Consider the following 20,852-nt stretch of genomic DNA (forward strand, 5'->3'; position numbering starts at 1 on the left):
ATGGTGACTAGGCCAAAGACAACCACGCTTGCCCAGGGCGGGTTGGTTGACATCACACATATTTTTAAATTTCTTTGACAATATGTCGAGGTTGCATCTCAATGTTTTCCTTCATCGTAAGAATGCCGAAAATCGAAAAACCCATTAATACATGGCGGGGGTCAAACCTGTACGTTTTAGATTAGGGTCCGGTCTGGTCAAGAGTATAAATTATATGTCGTATACGCTTTGTCTTCTATTAAGCATTAATCAATTTAACACAAAAGATAAAAAACTATAAACAAATACAGTCGTTTAACGATGAATATAATTATAATAAATTAGCATCGAGTAGGTAATTCCATCTAATCGCCCAATTGCTTTAAAACGAAACAGTCCCCAACATTAATACCCAAATACGAATAGAAGAAGATCAATTTTGGTAGACACAATGATTATCTAAAATATCAAATTTTACATAAGATTTTGGAGCGCACAATAGGAACTATTTTTTATTTCGTTGGTAACTGAGTCAGTGGCTTACGGCCCACATATAATTACGTAATAACACATATAATTAAGGTGATATCGACCACCTGCTAGATATTATTGTTATTTTTTAAATATGAATAAATAGTAAAAATGACACAGTATTCAAGTAGTTTTGAGGAAAGAAAACTTAACAACAAATCGTTTTCGACTTATATTTAAAAATCTTCCTCCAAATCGACAATGTGAAAGTATTCAATCAAAAGATGCTTATCTGCATAAAGTTATGAATAATAAATATTGCATTAATGTGAAATTTTGATTTAATTCTTTTTATTTAAATACGTACCCAATTTAAAAAGTGTTTTCCAAATCCGTTTGTGAACGTAAAGTCATGTTATAAACAGCTGACCACGCTGAAAAAAATCTATCAAAAATCATTGACATTGACAAAATGTATCATACATGACATTTATTTCTAGTTTCGTTAAAATTCTATATTTCTAGTTTCGTTAAAATGTTAAAATAATTTTAGACTACGACGTAAAAGAAACTATTGTTTCTAACAAGTAAAACAAAATCTGTAGCTAACCATTTTTCAAACTATGTCTACAAGCAGGTTAGATGCTGTATACCGAAGTATACTTATAACCAAATTCTTTACAAAAGGTTGGGGTAAACCAGAGAATTTACGAAGGTGAGCGACAGTGTAAACAGTTACTTAATATCTATTTAGCCCTTAGTTACATAATAGGTGTTTTAAACCCTTTGTCTATTAAATTTATAAGAGTTTTGACAACAATGCCAAATTTTTAGGTTATTCGAATTCAGAAAAATTGTTTCAAATCGGGATGAATGCTTTAAGTTAGTAGAAAAAGACTACCCGGTTACTATAACTAAGGTAAAGTATTATTAAATTTTTTTAGTATTATACTACACATTGTTTACAGTGTAATTAATCAATTCATGCTTAATCTATATTAGTTTAGTATTTGCTGCGATGCAAATTATAAAGTTATCACATTTTTTGCAACCAAGATCACATGCTTCAAAGCAGTACACATCTGCAATTCTTTAAAAAATATTTTCATAATTTATTATACTGTAATGAATTATAAAATGAAAGTTCTATCATTTAATCAGTATTAAGTTTTCTTTTTTAAATTCAAGGAACAAAATCTATCGGACTGTAAACTCTTAGAGGGCTATTTTCTCACGCCGCTAGAAAGGTATTTACCAGGAATTGTTCCTGAGATAGCACAGAAGGCGCACTTTCAAGCTCTACTGCCGTTACACTGGCAGGAGAAAGGATGCAAACCTGTCTGTCTCCATCTAGCCGGCACAGGTGATCATGTAGGTAACTTACAACTTGCAATGATTTTTTACCTGACTGACAAAGAGGGTGATGTTTTTTGAGTGCATGTAAGTTGGTTTTTATGTATGTGTGTTTGTGTGTAAATTCAATTTTGCCACCCTAGAGACTAAAAAACTGAACCAATTTATACAAGTGAGGTGTGTTTCGATTCATCTGGAGTGATAACGTATATAACATCAATACCCAACACACATCCGTTATGTGATCCTTGAGAAATAAAATGCTAAAAAATAATAAACAAAACGAGCTCAAATCTCACTCGTCATAACTTTTTTATCATTGCTAATTTTTTTTTACATTTGCAAGTACATTCTAAAATAAGAAAGTGTTATGTAACATTACAGTTTATTTAAATTAAATTAAAAAAATAGATGGCGCTATTTCATCTATTAGAACCTCATTCATTTGAGTTTTTTTTTTAATTCTGATAGGTTATTTAAACCTTTACTTATTTTTATGAAACTATGAACATGAATATAATCTATATTCAAAGATTAGAAAAACTATTGAGGTCTAGCTATCACTAAGTTATCTTTCGAGGTGTAGGTTTATCTATATTATTTACTAATAACTACTGATTATATTTTACAGTAATGTAAACAAATACATAAATGATAATTTAGATTAAGTGAAAATCTAATTTGAGATTATTAATTTTATATTAAAACAAATGAAACAAATTTGTTTAAGTTCATTTAAAAATAAATGTGACTTTAAATGAACTTTAAATGTTGACAGTTTTCAATACACCGTAGACAATTCACAATAGGGCTATGGGCTACCGTTAAATCATATATGGATTCTTTATTTTTTATTTCTGATAGTATTTCTGGCGACGCAGAAATCTGATGGTGAAGCCGCTACTGAAGGAGGCGGGAATTGGCGGCATCATATTGGAGAATCCATTTTACGGTCTTCGGAAACCTACAGATCAAATGTAAGTATGTAGAAATCGAAACTTCAAGTTCCATACTTGGCGGTCAGGACGGTATTTTTTTATTTATTTATTTATTATTTATTTATTAACTCTTATTGCTAATACAAAATATACAGAAATTTAATTATTTTTTAATAGTTATGTAAAAATTTAATATATATCTCATAATGTACTTTAATACTTGTGAGTTTGAACAAAAAAAAAATGCAATTGTCTGGTATTTTTTTCTATTTTGGCTTTAAATTTGTACAAGGTGTTGTTGTGATGTAGGCTACTAGCATTTTATACTATTTTATCTGTGTCTACTGTAGCCGGTCGTCTCTGCATAATGTATCGGACATATTCGTTATGGGCGGATGTCTAATACTGGAATCTTTGGTGCTGTTCCACTGGTGCGAACGCAATGGGCTCGGTCCTCTAGGCGTAACTGGACTCTCTATGGGTGGACATGTAAGTAAAAATAAGAATTTAAAAAACATACGGTACCATAAAGCATAGAGTATATTACAACTTTTTATTTTGACAGCTGTCACCGCAGACTAAAAAGTAACAAATCGATTAATCGGGATATATCGATTTTATTTGTGATCGCTATTATTAAAATTAAAAATATAGAGGTTTAAATTTTAGATGGCGTCATTAGCAGCAACAAATTGGCCAAAGCCGCTGGTGCTCGTGCCGTGTCTGTCCTGGTCTACTGCTTCTGCTGTTTTCTTGCAGGTGATAAAAAATAAAACCGTAAAACAATTTAAAACAAAGACTCATTTGCTTATTTAGAAAAATGTTGCAGGGTGTAATGTCGCATTCAATTAACTGGGATTTACTTGAAGATCAATATTTATCAGATGGAGCCTACAGAGAGAAGCTATCCAAAATGGTTACAATTGTAGACGAGGCTTTTCTAGCTGGCAAGAAGTTTGCTCGAACTTACTCAGAGAAAGTTAAAATAGGCATACAGACAAATACACAAATAGAAAAACAAGAACATTTAATAAAGAGTTTGAAATGTGATTCTTATAAAGACTTAATAATATGTCAAGAAGATAAAGCGAAAAAACAAGGGGATACTAAAGTAGATTTAAATACAAAAGTGCCTATTAAAATTGTCAAATCTGAGGATGGTACGACAGAGTTTGATAATTTAAACAAAGATTTAAATTTATTGCTGAATGAAAATAAAATCAGTAAGACATTACATAATAAGTTAACATCTAATACGACTTTTGAATTAGACGCTACAGATATATCAGAGATAAATAAATTAAATAAAAAAGAATTGAATCAATTCTTGTTGAAATTTAATGTTGGTAAGATATTGCTCATTGGCTGCTTCCTGATGTTTGCTGTTTGTTTTAATTATAACTATTTGTTATAATTTATTTATTTTTGATAACTTATACAATGTTTATAATTCATATTATTTATATAAATATATCTTCATATTAATTTTTTTCAGCAAAATTCTATCGGGTTGTTTGGAAAGTCATTTCGGTTTTATTTCTATTTTCTATGTTTAATAATGCCTTTATCAGATCCAACCGACCTTTCAGGACGTAATGCATCTTTGTCGAAAATACACAAATAAAATTGGAGTAGAGAAAAAACGAAATGACTTTCCTAACGAATTAATATTATACGCAAATTAATATGCTTATTATTTTGTTTACAAAAAAACATTGGGACAGAAATATTAATTGATGTTTTTGGATTATAATTTTTTTTTCTATTTGTTTTTATGAATACAAAGATGTTATCATAAAAGGTACTTTTTTTGTTTTCAGCCAGTGATTCTAATAAAATACAAAAATCCACAGAACAAGTTTCGGATAGAACAAAATTAAAACAAACGGAAAATTTGCTTTCCACTGAAACGTCTAGTAAACAATCCGTCACAACGAATAAAGAAAAATCAAAAGAAACGGAACAATTAAATAATATAATTGAACAAATTGATAAGAAATCGGAAAAGAAATCATGGAATGTATCCGAAATGACATCGGATTTTTGGACAAATTTACCATTTATAAAATCGGGGAAAAAGATAGATATAGGTAAAATACATTGGAGGGACAGAGAGGCGCTACAATTCATGAGAGGGATAATGGACGAATGCACTCATTTAAGCAATTTCTCCGTGCCATATGATACTTCATTAATTATTGGTAAGTACCAACTAATTCTATAATACTTAATTATGTGCCTGAAATTTTCTAACAAATAACAACACAACTCACGCTTGTAAACCCAGAGAGGTAGGCAGACCTCCATTTCACGCGCAATATTTTAAATTAGATTCTTTTTTTATGGTATGGGCATGTTATGAGGGAAGAATCGCATGTGGCAAAGAGAACGTTAAGTATGAGTGTGGAGGTACACACGTAGAGGTAGGCCTAGGAAGAGATGGATAGATTGCGTGAAAGATGACATGGTCAAGAATGGGATGACAATGGGGATGAGGGAAGACAGATTGATTTGGAGGACGGAAACTGGTGCACCGACCCTACGTAGATGGGACAAGGTCAAGGAGATGATGAGAGTCTATATAGTACTCACGATCTGATCATACCAATGTCTTTATAGTTCTGGCAATACTAATCAAAGACAGATAATAAATAATATTTAAAAAAAAAGTCAATTATTTTAGCAATTTATTTTTAATGTTCTGAATTGAATTCCATCTAGTTATAGTATTATTCAAAATAATTTGACGCCCATATCGGTGAGGGGTGACATGACATTGATCAACACAATTCTTCACTGAACTGTTGCCCTCAGTTTTTGGTTACAGGAAGTTTGAATTATTATTTTTTTATTAATGTTACCGCAAAGCTCTGCCCCTGGTGCTCCGATTTTGATAAAAAATATTTTAATCGAAAGGTAGTACTAGCAAATGGGTCCCATTTTTTTGATTATTTTATAAAATAACTAGGAAACTAGTAGATTTTTCATTTTATTTTAACGTAATGTAGCGGTGTGTGCCAAACACGATGCGTACGTACCGCGAGAGGACGTGGGCCGGCTGGAGGAGATCTGGCCCGGAGCTGAAGTGAGATATGTTGACGCAGGACACGTCTCCGCCTACATCCTGCACCAGTCAGTCTTCAGGTAACACATTGCTTCACGATAAACAAACTTACATACATACAAACCTACATACATACTTACACTCATCTAAAACTGGTTATAAATATAGGTATTTTATGATTGTTTCACATTCCAGTACAGTAGGACAGTAGAGCTGGCTTGGTATAAACCGTTTTGGCTCACTGGCGCCAGTTAGTTTACATTGTGCTATTTGTACCAGGCATTATTTAAATGTTTTTTTTTTTCTGCAGAGCTTGTATCATTGAAGCGTTCGAACGATCGAAGAAAAAATGGAAGGACGGAAAACATATTGAATGATTGTTGCCTTATATTAGTAATTAAAAAATCTTACAATATTAATTGTAAGATTTTTTTTTCCATCCATTTGTAACTTTATTGTATTGAAGTTCTTGCTCAATTTAATTCTAAGGGAATTAATATAACATATCCCTTTTACGACAAATCTTAAATTGGGAATTTAATTTTTCCTGATACAATACGTATCAGCGTAAAGACGTACAATGCTTGTAAAATATTGTACGTTATCTAATTTAACGTAAAATATTACATAAAAACTTAATTTCTTATAGTCATTTTTGTTATATAATAAATAATAAAAGTTTTTCTTAAACCTGCTGATATAAAATCTCATTTTAAATGATTAATTTAATAAAAGAAAATTTAATCCAACAGATAAATTTTTTCTGAACATTTAAACATTGACTCGTCAAAGAATTTCGTGATATTAAATATAAATACTTTGTTATACTTATTGTATACATTTAAAAAGTATACATTATTGTATAGCATACATTGTATAAACTTCTTTTCTTTAAATCTATGAAGTTAGCAATAAAATGTGGGTACTTTAATACGTCACTATAGTTTATCGCACCTTTAGTTTTCGCATATGTGTCTGTCTCACCGGATCAGAAGTACAAATACTAACTTCATAGATACAAATATTTGTGCAAGTGTATTCATGTAAATTCGTGTCATATCATTTTTTAAATATTAATTGCGCAAAATTGAAATATATCAAATAATTTTAAATGTACAGAAATAATCCTTTAGTGTTATTTAATGTGAATAAAATTACATTTCCATTTACAGTCAACATTAATAAGATAACCTAAACAGTACAACTTGTATTTGTCGCCGCCATTTTATTTAAATGTGACGTTAACTAGTGTTGCCATGATAAAAAATACTTAAGTTTTTATAAAAAACTGGCAACAATTAAATTATCTTTTTGATTGTTTTGTTATAATTTAGAAATACTTTTTATATGAAAAATGGTGCCAATGTTTTATCATTGATCAACATATTGTTGAAAATAATTCGAATGGTTCAATGTATTTTACTAATGTTATTCTGTTTTAGATGTCTAGTCTCGTAGTTTACTATTTAAAAACTACATTATTTGTAGTTCTAATTGGTCTGATGGTGCTAAATAAAATGACCAATTGTTAAAAGTGGTCGGATTTTTTTTAAGTCGATAATTTATTCGTTGCTTTAAAAATTGCAATAAAATCGATTTAGACTCGTTTCCGATTTCTGTAATATGTGAACTAATTTTGAGGTAACTAAAGGCATAACGATTTTGTTGTGATAAATGCAACGAAAATGATGCATAATTCTATATTTCTTTGGAGAATTGTTTATAACCCACTTAGTACAAACTTATTTTTTCGCTTTTAGAAATTTTCTTCTTATAGCAGTGCTTATATGTATACCTATTGTTATTTTCGTGTACATAGATTACTATATAGTCTCTTTTGAGATTGTATTTTTATAAATAAATGTTATATTGTACTGTCACTTGTGTTTGCTTTTATTAATACCTGAATTCTAATAACATATATCAGACATATCTTTTATCTTTTTTGTGTTCCCACTACTAAAGATTTAGTGCGGATATACCATCAGTGGAAATTTATTCATATTTAAGTTTCAGATATCTTCTTCTGAACCTAATATCAAATCTTACTAATATTATATATGCGAATATTTAAATGGATGTTTGTATGAAGGTATCTTCAGAACAGATCTTGATGAAATTTGTCATAGTCTGGAAGGACACATAGGCTACTTATTAGGTTTTTTATTTAATTCCGCGCGAACAGACTCGCATGCGACAGCTAGTAATTCGATAAAATTAAACAAAGTATTGTTCCAATATTTTTATTCCTTTACATTTTTACCGCTATATAAATTTAAGATGAGTAATTTATAACAAAAATCACCTTCATCGAAGGCAAAACTATAATGAAAAAAAAAATCATTTTTTAAATCTTAATAGTAAATATTAAAGTATTATTGCGAATACAACCAGCGTATTTCGTGTTTTGAATTTTAGTAAATTGAGCTTGAATTTATTAAAAAAAAAAAACATCACTTAAACTATTAATAGAAGAGTAATGTCACATGACATCTATCTCTGTCGAACCTGTGTCTGTCGTATACATTCATCTCGCTCGCCCACTCTGGATATTACCCGCCTTTCTAAAGTCAACTTCAAAAAACTTCATAGATATTTTTAAAGACATCACAAATTGTTTATGGTTTTTTTTTACTTCTAGAAAGTTAATTAATTTGAATTACGACCGTTATTTAAGTATGAATTCTAATCTATATATATAAAAGAAAGTCGTGTTAGTTACACTATTTATAACTCAAGAACGGCTGAATCGATTTGACTGAAAATTGGTGGACAGGTAGCTTAGAACCAGGAAACGGACATAGGATAATTTTTACCCCGTTTTCTATTTTTTTTATTCCGCGCGGACGGAGTCGCGGGTAAAAGCTAGTTTGATATACAAAAAACCGAGCAATAATTCGACAAAGTTTAGTATAATTTCTAATGACACAGTGACCCCACAAAGAATATAAGATACATAAATGTATACACTAAAAATACGAATGTTTTCTTCTATTTGACCGATGGGGCTACGAATACAAAAGAAAAAATTACCATTGGGTCAATTGAATACAGAGAATTAAACAGACTAATTGGTACGGTCCAAAGGGAAACATTGAAAAATACACTCAGTGTAGAACACAAGGAAAATTCTACTCGTTAGTGATAAAAAATATCCAATGTGTTATATAAATAATATTGAAGTTAAACCTCATACTTATAGCTTTTAATCGTTAAAAATCAATAAAAATAAAAAAAGCATTAAATACCAATAATAAATACAAGTTACATAACTTTAAGCAACTTCTAACTTATTTGGAGTGAAAAAAATATAAATTTCGAACTCGAAAAAAATAAATCTTTCCTTAAAATCTGTGTAATTTTTATAAATGATATTAAAAGTAGAAATATAATTAATGAGTGTTATCTTAATTAACTAAAATGCCTTAATGATTATATTTAAAAGAAAAAAAAGACACTATCCCAAACCAAATGACCAACTTTTCACAATTTGACAGATAGATGACGCTAGTAGTAAGAATAATTCTTTACTTGAAATTGTAAACAACCAATGATTTAACAAACCAAAGTATTTATGCTTAAAATAGACTTAACTTATATCATCGGCGTGGGCACTGGCGCGCCCCCACTTCACTTATTAAGTAGCATATTTCTAAAGTCAGTGTTCGTGAGCGGTTTCTTGTCTTCGTGTCCGTTGTCTTGTCCGTTTGAGGCTTTACTTGTGGATGGTTTCTGTAACACGCTCGGTATAAAACTGCTCAACTGCGTCCGACGCCTACAAAAAAAGGTTATTCAATTTGTAAATGTGACAAAACGATAAACCATTTTATGAACCGCCATTTTGAGAACTTTAGTAGACTCCATTTTTTAATAGGGGAAAATTTTAGGCAATCTATAGGTTAATAATATTGGGAATAAAAAAGTGTAAAATATAAAAGTTTACTTGGTGGGCCTGGGCTTATACTTGAGAGTGGGCAAAAACTGTTGTATACTCACATGCCGCCTGCGGCATCTCGTTTTGCCTGTCCCAGCGTGGGCGTGGGCGCTGTGTTGGGCTTGGGCGGCGGCTCACTGACCGCCACCTGCAGCTTCCTGTCGCCCAGCTGAAGTCCATCAGTCTGCTTCAATGCTTCAGACGCACTCGCCTCGTCTTCATATTCTATGTACGCTAGACCTTTCGGTTTGCCATCCCTAATTTATTAAATAAAAATAAATCATAATTGATATAACAAATATCTAATAACTTTATTTAAGTTATAAGAAAATGAAAATTGATAAGTCTGTTAGTCTATAGTAGTATCGCTCACTAGCGCCCCCCTGCCCCAAGAAACAGACGTCAAGTGGAAGTAATTCCGCGTTTCGGCCGACGAGTGTGGTACCGGAGGCTTAATTTTAGTCCTTTCCCTTCCCAACCCTTTTTCTTATAAGGAAAGTATGGAAAGGGGAGGTGGATTTGATAGAAGAGGAGATTCATAGGAAGGTTAAATATTTTGTTTTTCTACATCTCCTCCTTTGTAGATTGAGGTTAGGCAACGCTTCTGCAATTGCGAATGTCTATGGGCAGCGGTCGCTTTGCCATTTCGGCGAATTGTGGCCACTTGCTCGTTTGCCACTTTGTAATATAAAAAAAAATGTATCACAAGATCTTCGTGTTCTTGATACTGTGCTGTCTTGTCATATTTTTTTATATGTTACAAAACTAACTGCGACAGCAGGACCTCTTTTACCAGAAAGTTTTCCAACCCAGTGGGCATTAGTTAAACTAAATTATAATAGCTCACTAGCGACCCCCTGTCAATATTACAAGATATCACTATATCTTTATCGTACTGTGCGACAAAGATATAGTGACACACAATGACTTATTGTCATATATCTAAACATATTCTACAAACAAATTAACAAAACTATGATATCAACGTCTCTTTCCTATTATCCTATATCCTTATCTATTAATACTTACTTGAAGGTGACAATTCTGACATCTTTAAGGGTGCCATATTTGTCAAAAACTTTGGTAAGATCTTCCTTAGTGCACTTGTCGTATGGCAAGTTGCGTACAAACAGTTTATTCCTCTCCGCTGTGGTCGCATATTTGAAAGACTTGGATTTGTTAACTGAGTACTTTGAAAGAAACATAGGTCGTCCATCTAATGGTGTGCGGTCATGTTTAATAGCCTCTTCTACTGATTCCTAGATATATTTAAATTATTATTAAGTGCCTAGCTGTCGCCTGCGACTCCGTCCGCTCGGATAAAAAAAAAACTTAATTAGTAGCCTATGTGTTCTTCCAACAAGATCCGTTCCGGATATACCTTCAAACAAACATCCATTCATCTAAACATTGGCATTTATAATATTAGAAAGATAAAAGTGATACTAAAATCTAGATGAGAGAAAATCCATACCACTCTTGTATGCTTTTTCAAGTCTTTAAAATTTCCATCTACGGAACCTAGAATTTATTTTTGACTTGAATTGATTCTTTTAAACTCCCATAAAATAATTTACATTATGATTATTTTTTTTTCTCATACCCTCTAACAGAATACTTGATCATTTGAGTTTTGTTATAGAGGTTACTTCTTACAAATGCCAAAATTTGGATGGATGGATGAATGTTTATTAGAAGGTACCTGTAAACCTGCATGGATCTGGATGAAAACTATACATATAGGCTACTTACTAATTTTTTTTTAATTCAACACAGACAAAGTCGCAGGTAAAAGCTAGTAGTTGTGTAAGACAAGTCATAATTTACAAAAAAAAAAACCATACCGCAGTCTTATACTGGCAATAACAGATGGATCCGCCGAAGGCTTTGACGCCCGCTTTCACTCGTAAAGAAACTATGTCTCCGAACTCTGACAGTTTATCGCGTAAATTCTGCTCGTTCACTCTACATAAAGAAAAAAAAACTATGCTTAAATTTAAACGTATATAAATAAATGTTTCAACAAGATATATGCAGGTTGCATCACGATGTTTTCCTTTAACTTAAGAACATAGGATAAATGTACATATGTAAATCAAAATGAACACATTGGTACATAGCGGGATTCGAACCCTGAACCTGCAGATTGCATGTCAAGTGTTTAACCCCTAAGCCACCGTCGCTCCAATGTACACGTATTTATATATAGATTTTCAATTTATAAATATTTTCACAAAAACAATAGTCTACTGACAAAAATGAAATACCCTATATTTTTCCAAACCTACCTAGTAAAAAAAGGAAAGAAAACTTACTTAAAATCTAGATTGCTAACAAACAGCGTGCAGGCCTCTCTACCCGCAGACAAAGGGCCACTAGAGGAACTATCCGTCCTCTGCCGCTTGTTATCCTTCACTAAAATAAAAACAACATTTTATATCAAACTTTAAAGGTAATTTACTATATTATAATATCATCTATATATTATACATCCATCCATTCAGCCTCGTAACGCCCACTGCTGGGCATATGTCTCCCCCAAAGATCGCCACAATGATCCTGTGCAACCCGTATCCAGGATACTCCCACAACCTTGACCAGATCATCAGTCCATTGCTGGAGACCTGGCCATGCTGTGTCGACCTATACGTGGCCGCCATTGCACTACTTTGCGATATATTTTGAATACTAATTTTTTTTATTATTTCTATGTATAAACTAGCAGTTGCCCGCCACTTTGTAAACCAATTTGTTCCAGATATTACCTGGAACAAACGCGACTTGCAAACAGCCATACAGACAAACAGATTAAAATTATAAATATTGGTTTTTCGTTACCATTGGTGAAAATATTTTTTTTTTCAATATTACATAGACATTACATAAATACTCTTTGTTCAATAGAAAATCATTTTTCTATTAGTAAACTATTATTTATTTAAACTAACAGTAAAATACCTTCTTTATCTTCATCAAGAGACCTCTTCACTCCGCCAGTATCGTTCTCTTTCACTTTCACCTCTACATCCATTTCGCTCTCCTTTCTCCTCTTAACTCCACTGCCTTCACCATCCTCATCACCAGACTTCCTCTTCCCTTTACCCAGCTGCTGCTTATCTTTTATCTTTTTCTTATCATCAAACTTTGTCTTTTTATTCTGAACCGGTTTACCTTTCTGTGCACCACCGGTCATTTTATCTCTCATAGCGTGGTAATTTTTACGCCATTCTTTCACTTTGTCCTGTAATATTTTTTTAATAAATTAAAAATTATATGAGAATTCAAATTGAAAGAATTACTTTAAATTTAATGGTAACTATAAAGGAGTGCAAGAATCAATTATCTATGAACGAATGAATGACTGTGAACGACTATGAATGGATTTGCATGAATAAGTATCGTTGAAAAAAATCTGATTGAATAAATGATCATAAATAACAGTAAATAACAAATAAATCACTGGAATAATCACAGTAAGTGAATATACAACTGTCGTTGAATGAATGACTATTTGCAGAATGAGAAATTGGATGCTATCACGGTTAGTTCTGTCATAACTGTTATGTAAAGTGAGTACAGTGTCAAATTGGTTGTATACTGTAAGGATGCTATGCAGTTGTTTTTAAATATATAAATAGATATACACACACACATACTAGCTGTCGCCCGCGACTCCGTCCGCGCGCAGTTAAAAAAAAAACTAAATGGGGGGGGGGTTATATCTATTATAGAAAATTCTCGTGTCACGGGGTTTGAACTTGAACTCCTCCGAAACGGCTTGACCGATTCTCATGAAATTTTGTGAGCATATTGAGCAGGTCTGAGAATCGGCCAACATCTATTTTTCATACCCCTATTAAGTTTTTTTTAACTGCGCGCGGACGGAGTCGCGGGCGACAGCTAGTATATATATAAAACATTTTGTCAGGGGGGCGCTAGTGAGCTGTCAGATATCGTTGTGAATGTATACTTACATTGGATAGTTTGGCGCATTGTGTGACGTTGTCCAGATGTCCGTAGAGTCGCTCAAAGTTCTGCCAGAGTCGGGCAATGGTGGGCGGGTAGTCGCGTACACAGCGCATTGCTCGCCGGTGCAGCTCCCGCAGGCGCTGCTCCCCCGCGCCCCCCTCCACACCCGCACCTCGCTCGCTCTCCAGCTGCAGCAGCGGCTCCCAGTACTTGCATAGAGTTATGTTCTCACCGTATTCTAGTACATAAAACTTACATTTAAACCTCCCCCATCTAAACAGTGGTAGACGACAGCAACATCAGTTGCACGAATGTTTGAAATCTGTCTTCGACACATGTTGAAGACGGGCCTCAAGTGACAGGCCTAATTACAGTCTCCTTTCCCTTCTCATCCTTTTTATAAGGATGGGAGGGGAAAGTAAATTTGACCGAAGAAGAGACGCATAAGTAAGAGGCAATATCCGCTTTCTGTACAGCAGGTACTTCACTATTTCAGATAATGTAGGTGTCCACTTGCTTACAATATTTAAAAAAAATATATTTAAAATCAGTGTTGAGAAAATATCAAAATGAACTCACTGAATATTTCTTCAAATATTTCTTTGCCTTGTTTGGGATCTTTCATACGCTTGTATTCAACGTGTGCCCAAAATAACGGCAATTCGCAATCATTCGCCTCACTACCCCAAGTCTGCAACAATTTATAATTTTTAAACACTATAATATTCACACGACAATTAAATAACAAGAAGTAAACTTTAAATATCTAAAAATAAAATTGGTCCTTCGAGTCTGATGTATCTTACTTCACCAAGTGAATCCCAGGCCAGTCTAAAAGTACGTCGCAATCTGTCCACATCAGATTCTTTATCAAAATCAGTTCTTCGTCTGCAGAATTCAAGATAACTCATCCAGAGAGATTCCGCTTGCAAATAAGACTCCATACCTTTTGATAGCGCTATTTCTAATATAGATTTAATCTGAAATAAAAATATAATTTCTACATGAATATGAATAATTCGATACATGTATGAATCATATTCGCGAATTCATCATTAGTATTTTTGAAGTCACCTCAAATACTAAGACTATGAGGTGTGTCTACTATATTGAGCCTTTTGTCATCATCAGCTCACTATACGTCCCCACTGAGGGACTCGGAGCCTACCCTAAGTTAGAGGTGACTAGGCCATAGTCAACCACGCTGGCCCAGTGCGGGTTGACTTCACACATATCATTGAATTTCTTCTTAGATATGTGCAGGTCGGATAAATGTACTTACATAAGTCGAAAAACACATTGGTACATGGCGAGATTCGAACCGAGGACCTGCAGATTGCAAGTCAAGTGCTTAACCTCTGAGCCACCGACTCTCTTTATGACATATCCAGTATTACTTTATATAGCCGAACCTGGATAAGCGAGAGTCCAAGGAACTGTGATATTTTTCTCGCTTATAGAGGTTTCTCGCTTATCCCGGTTTTACTGTATACTTTTCTGTATATTCTTGAAATTGTAATTTAAGTATATAACATCCAAGTTCAGTCAGTTTGTAAAGATTTTCTTACTAAGACTGTATTAAACACAATAACTCAAATTTATGTTTACTAAAGTAAAATAAGGGCATCTACACACTTGTCATATGTTTATAAATTTTTAAATTCAATATTTTTCTATGGATTATTTAACTTACCTCATCAAAGTCAGCCTCCTCGTGTTCAGCTTGCTGCATCTTGAGGGTCCAGAATGTATGTTTGCTGGGACATCTCCGTACACAGGCCTCTAACACACGCCGCGTTGTCATACGCGAACTGTTCTGTTGCGAATGTTTCGCGTACTCAAACAACAAGTCGTGTAACACTTCCCCGGTCGCACATTGTGTCGTCGCACGCTCGTAAAGAACCTAATGTGTGGAAAAAATTATAAAACACTAGCAGTTGCCAGCCACTTCGTCCGCGCGAAATTAGAAAAATCCTAATAAAACATTAGTAAGATATAAATGTACACTCACCCTTAAAATACTGTTACTGTCACATTCCAAATATTTATCCTGTTTTGATAATTCCTTGACAAGTTCAATGTATTCCAGATATATTTGAGCTTTTTCCGCGGGATCTCTAATTATGTAATAATTGATATCATATATCACAATTTAATTAATAAAAAAAATTATATTATAATTAGAAAAACTCTTATATTTTACTAATTTAAATTAAGTAATTAAAAAATACAATTAATAGTAATTAGAAGTGTTTTTGAAGTGATTTTTTTTATTTGTCTACTATACAGTATATCTGAATAAGCGAGAGTCTAAGGGACAGAGTTATTTCGATGGCTCCTACGAATAAGGACTAATGTACAAATTGACAACTTTACAGGAGAGGCTCTCAAAGTTTCAAAGATGTAGGAAAAGATGCCGCATAGGTCCTTTAGCAAAAAAACACGATTACACCTGTAAATTTGTATTTGAGTTTAGTTCATGTTAACTAAACTAAGAGGTAGCTTTTAACATAAAAAAGTAAAAATAATCAATTAGTTACTTTGGTCCTTTACATAGGACCCATTGATTTTACTCCGTTATAGAGGTTTCCCTCCAACCAGAGTTACTCGCTTATGGAGGTTAATTGAGATCAGAAGTTGACTCTCGCTTATAGAGGTTTCACATTTATCCAGCTCTCGCTTATATTTGACTGTATTTAAAAAAAACTTACTCCATTATTAGTAGTTTATCTTCAAAAGGTGTGATTTTATGTAAATACTCAAGAGCAGCTTCGTGTTGTTTTTTAACCTAAAAAAATACACAATTCATAAAACCACATAATTTCTAAAAAACTATTTGTATATCAAAGTTATTTGAGTACAAATTTTATTTGAAGCATTATGAAATTAAACATACTTTGTCTACATAAGTCTGGTCTTTAAGTTCTAGCGCCATCTCTTCAAATGGTTGCCAGCCTTCATCACCTCTCAACAACGGCCGGGACACCACTTCTTCTAAGACCCATAGAACATGCTGCTTCTGACTCTTTAGATCTGGATGGTCTTCACTGTAAAGACCATTATCAATATATAAATTCCGTGCAATGAGAACTAATATAAGAAATTTTCCATGAAACGTTAATTCATGAAACATCTTATTTGTAACTAGCTTTTAACCGCGACTCCGTCCGCGCGGAATAAAAAATAGAAAACGGGGTAAAAATTATCCTATGTCCGTTTCCTGGTTCTAAGCTACCTGCCCACCAATTTTCAGTCAAATCGATTCAGCCGTTCTTGAGTTATAAATAGTGTAACTAACACGACTTTCTTTTAATTTTTGTGTTGACTGTAATAAAAATAAATTTTTAACATACACTTGTATGTACCAAAATTTAAGATAGAAATTGATGCTGATATTAATTCCTTAATCTTTACTTGCATACTTTTAATTGACTTTAATATTGATGTTAGCAAAATTATTAAAAAAAAAGGTCTATTAAATTTCAGAGAAGAATTGATGATAGTGCCTTAATCTAACTTTTTATCTTACTAATATTATAAATGCAAATGTTTAGATGGATGGAAGTATCTCCCTTACGGCTTATTTGGCAAAGATCTAGAACATAGTCTGGAAAAACACATAGGCTACTTATAAAGTTTTTTTTTTTTAATTTCGCGCGAACAGAGTTGCGTGCAAAAGCCAAGCTCTAATAAAAATATTCATACCCCAATGATTGAAGCTTTGTTTTCTCCAGTTCCAGTCTTGCTTCCCAGAATAGTTTCCCAGAAAAGGGATCGGAACCAGCCCTTTTGAGTACTTCCTCTATTTGTGCCCTACCATCTTCTGTACCGATGCTCATTGCCCAAGAACACCATAGATTTAGTATTGGAATAGCTGTAATTAATTTTATCAATGCCCCACTCAATAGTAATAAAACAATCCCTTAGTATATATTAAAATTAAGAAATCTACACTTAGAGATTGTTAAGTGACTATTATACAGTTCTGTGTTTGGTAGATAATATAATATTTTTTTCATACAAATAACATTGGTGAAAAAACTTACTAACATTATAAATGCGAATGTTTAAATGGATGGATATATGTTTGTTTGAAGGTATCCCCTGAATGGCTCAACAGATCTTGATGAAATTGGAGATAGATATAGAACATAGTCTAGAGGAACACATAGGCTACTAATTATGTTTTTTTGTTATTCCGCACAGACGGTGTCGCCAGCGACATCTAGTATAAAATAAAAAGAATTAAAATATACTGATATCCAAAGCCGCAGGCAGTTGTTATAATAAGACCAGAATGTACGTCTTACAGTTTTGCATGTAGGCTATACTTATAAAATGTAGTGAAGTCCACAATCATACAAGTGGTAGTTGTAAGAGTTGGAGTATTATTTGATATTTCTTTTATACTTACAATAGCAGTCATAAGACGCCTGATTGAATAGATCTGCCATAAATTCAATGGACTGAGCGGAATGTGCTAGAGTTTCCTCTGTCTGGAGACGCAGCAGCCAGTGCTCTGGACGTAGTAACATTGTTTGCTGGAATCGATCAAAGGCAAACCGCCATTTGTCCAGTTCTGATAAACTCCTGAAATCAATATTTATAACTGAAAAATTTGTTAAAAAATAGTATATTTTTATTAATAGTATTGAAATTCCTTTAAAAACATATACTGAATCAAAAATATATAGTTTTCCCAACTTAATCAGAAGAAGGGTAAATGGTTTTCAAGTTTAAATGTAACTTTAAACAAAATTAATATTTAAAATATAATACTTTAAATAAATTGTACCAACCATAGAGTTTGTATTAATTCAACATGGGCATTATAATTGTATGGATCATCTGCTATTTGGCTCTCCAAGTCCAATACTTTTCTTTCTGACACCTCTTCATCATCATCCTATTAGAATACATTAACATTTAATTATATTTTACACAAACTATATGAATTTTAAAAGTAATGTACAAAAGCATTTACGCTGGGAAAATAAATAAATAATTGGTATGCTGTGAAACTATTGAGCTAATAGAAATGCAAGTTTTACTTGAGCCTTTTTAAAATATAATTTATAAATATACTGCAATGTTTTACATACATATCTTCAACAAATGATATTTTTTAACAAGATTAAATTGTTCATAATCCATAAGTATTGAATTATGCACCAGAAGAAAGGCATAAGCAACATCGATAATTATTTTATGACGTTCAAGATACAAGAACCTTATAAGCCACTTTATTTACTAAAATGCATGCCCTATTTTATAGAAAAATTAGCAAAATGCAATCATTATAACATACGTCTGAATCATCAGAATCTTGATCCGCATCGTCCTCTTCAACATACACTTCTATTTCATTATCTTCTTCAGAATCATTTCGCACTCCATCTTCTACAATTGCCATTGTTTTATTTAGGAAAAAGAAATTTAACAAATACCGAACCTGATTTTCGTATTTTATTTTGACAATAGACCATAGACAACTTAAGTCAAACTGTGTGTCAAACTTGCGACAACATAAATACAGATAACTAAACCCTGGATATTAAATTAGATAGATAGGATTATTAAATTAGTGGAGAGAGAGCTTCGATTCAGCACTGAATTTGTAAACTACAGATCTAGGTTCGATCAAAGCATATTAAATACTAGCTTTTACCCGCGACTCCGTCCGCGCGGAATAAAAAAAAATGCACTCAAGATAAAAAAGTTCCTATGTCCGTCTCTTAGTTCTAAGCTACTCCCCATCAATTTTCAGCTAAATCAGTTCGACCGATCTTGAATTATAAATAGTGTAACTAACACGACTTTCTTTTATATATAGATAGTCTAGTAATTCCATGCCCGCCATGTATTGCGTTTTAGTAGTTCGATGCTCGCAATGTATTGAGTTATAGTAATTTTTAAAACTCAACACATGGTGGCCATCACCATGTGTTGAGTTTTCGATTTTTGTGTACAGTAGAGGACATTAATTTGGTCGTACCAATTTCTGTGAAAAAATATCATGCCTCTAAATATCAATTGACAATAATGGTAATGAACGATAAATAAAACAATCGGTATAATATATTTTAATTTTTTAATATAAAAATATGATTACATAGCTTTTCATACATGCAATATTTGGTTATCAACATGGACAAGAGAATTCGATGCTGTTCCATAAATAACTTTAACCAAAATTATTTCTTTAATCAGGAGCTTTGGCACCAATTTTAAAACTTTAAATAAGTTTCATATTTGTTTTTCCATCAAATAATAACATTTATATGTATTTCAGTTATTTAGGCAATTGCTATTTTAACCGTTTTGATTTAATCTTTTAAATCTTATAATAATAATAAATGCACCAAACGATTTTATTTTTAATTTTTACATTAATTTAAAAAAGGAGGCCAAATTAGTTTAATACTCAGCATTATAATATTAGGGCAAATCCTTTTAATTTTCGATTATTAACAGCTATCTATATTTATTTAAATGTACATTGTTTATTGGATATATAATGGTTATAAATGCTTGACTTCAAGCTTAACTGGCAGTTAACTTCTAAAAGAATGATGAATATTTGTTAAAAGGTACATATATAATCTGTATTTTGAGCTATTGAAGCATATCTTGTGCGATGAATGGGTTTTATAACAATGCTGCAAGCATTTTTACAACAGGATTAATTTTCTTAAGTACGGTATTTTTTTTTTCAATTAAATAGAAATCTTTCTTGTCATACACACACATGTCGAGAGTTTATAATATCGAGTGTAAATAATTGTATATAATGTCATAACACAACTTATTCTAATTAAAATAATACATAAGAGATAATACATCTTTGAAGTAAATACTCGGTAAATAAATCAGTCCATATTAATTATAATTACAATGTATTTAATTTCGAAATGAGAATGTTCAAACTTTTAATGAAAAATACTGCGTTTATTCGAAAAAAAGAGAGCAAATTTTGGTATACTTTAAAAAAAAAGTAAGTTACTAATAACGTATTTCTTAAAAAAAAAAGTATGGCTCAAGTTGAAATGGCACATAGGATAAAATATTTAGACATTTGATAAAAATGTAAATTTAAAACTGTTAATAATAAAACACAAACGCTTTTATTTATCTACAAGTAACT

General features: G+C 32.2%; 2 protein-coding genes across 2 annotated transcripts; one reads left to right on the forward strand and one right to left on the reverse strand.

The window, feature by feature from the left end:
- Positions 1-982: 982 nt before the first annotated feature.
- Positions 983-6,318, forward strand: LOC106714552 (protein ABHD18). The gene is made up of 10 exons (XM_014507623.2): positions 983-1,165; positions 1,285-1,369; positions 1,639-1,821; positions 2,668-2,780; positions 3,092-3,230; positions 3,411-3,500; positions 3,571-4,087; positions 4,562-4,942; positions 5,750-5,885; positions 6,116-6,318. The coding sequence occupies exons 1-10, from the start codon at positions 1,074-1,076 to the stop codon at positions 6,180-6,182; spliced, it is 1,803 nt and encodes a 600-aa protein (XP_014363109.2). The 5' UTR covers positions 983-1,073; the 3' UTR covers positions 6,183-6,318.
- Positions 6,319-9,313: 2,995 nt separating this feature from the next.
- On the reverse strand, positions 9,314-19,183 carry LOC106714543 (squamous cell carcinoma antigen recognized by T-cells 3). The gene is made up of 17 exons (XM_045683126.1): positions 19,017-19,183; positions 18,508-18,614; positions 18,123-18,298; positions 17,414-17,582; positions 16,605-16,755; positions 16,420-16,496; positions 15,720-15,825; positions 15,402-15,611; positions 14,515-14,688; positions 14,288-14,399; positions 13,714-13,946; positions 12,698-12,980; positions 12,055-12,154; positions 11,584-11,704; positions 10,769-10,998; positions 9,802-9,996; positions 9,314-9,580 (listed from the first exon to the last, which is right to left on the reverse strand). The coding sequence occupies exons 1-17, from the start codon at positions 19,119-19,121 to the stop codon at positions 9,436-9,438; spliced, it is 2,694 nt and encodes an 897-aa protein (XP_045539082.1). The 5' UTR covers positions 19,122-19,183; the 3' UTR covers positions 9,314-9,435.
- Positions 19,184-20,852: the final 1,669 nt, after the last annotated feature.

The sequence above is a fragment of the Papilio machaon genome, chromosome 21 (genome assembly GCF_912999745.1).
Source record: "Papilio machaon chromosome 21, ilPapMach1.1, whole genome shotgun sequence".
Lineage (NCBI taxonomy): Eukaryota > Metazoa > Arthropoda > Insecta > Lepidoptera > Papilionidae > Papilio > Papilio machaon.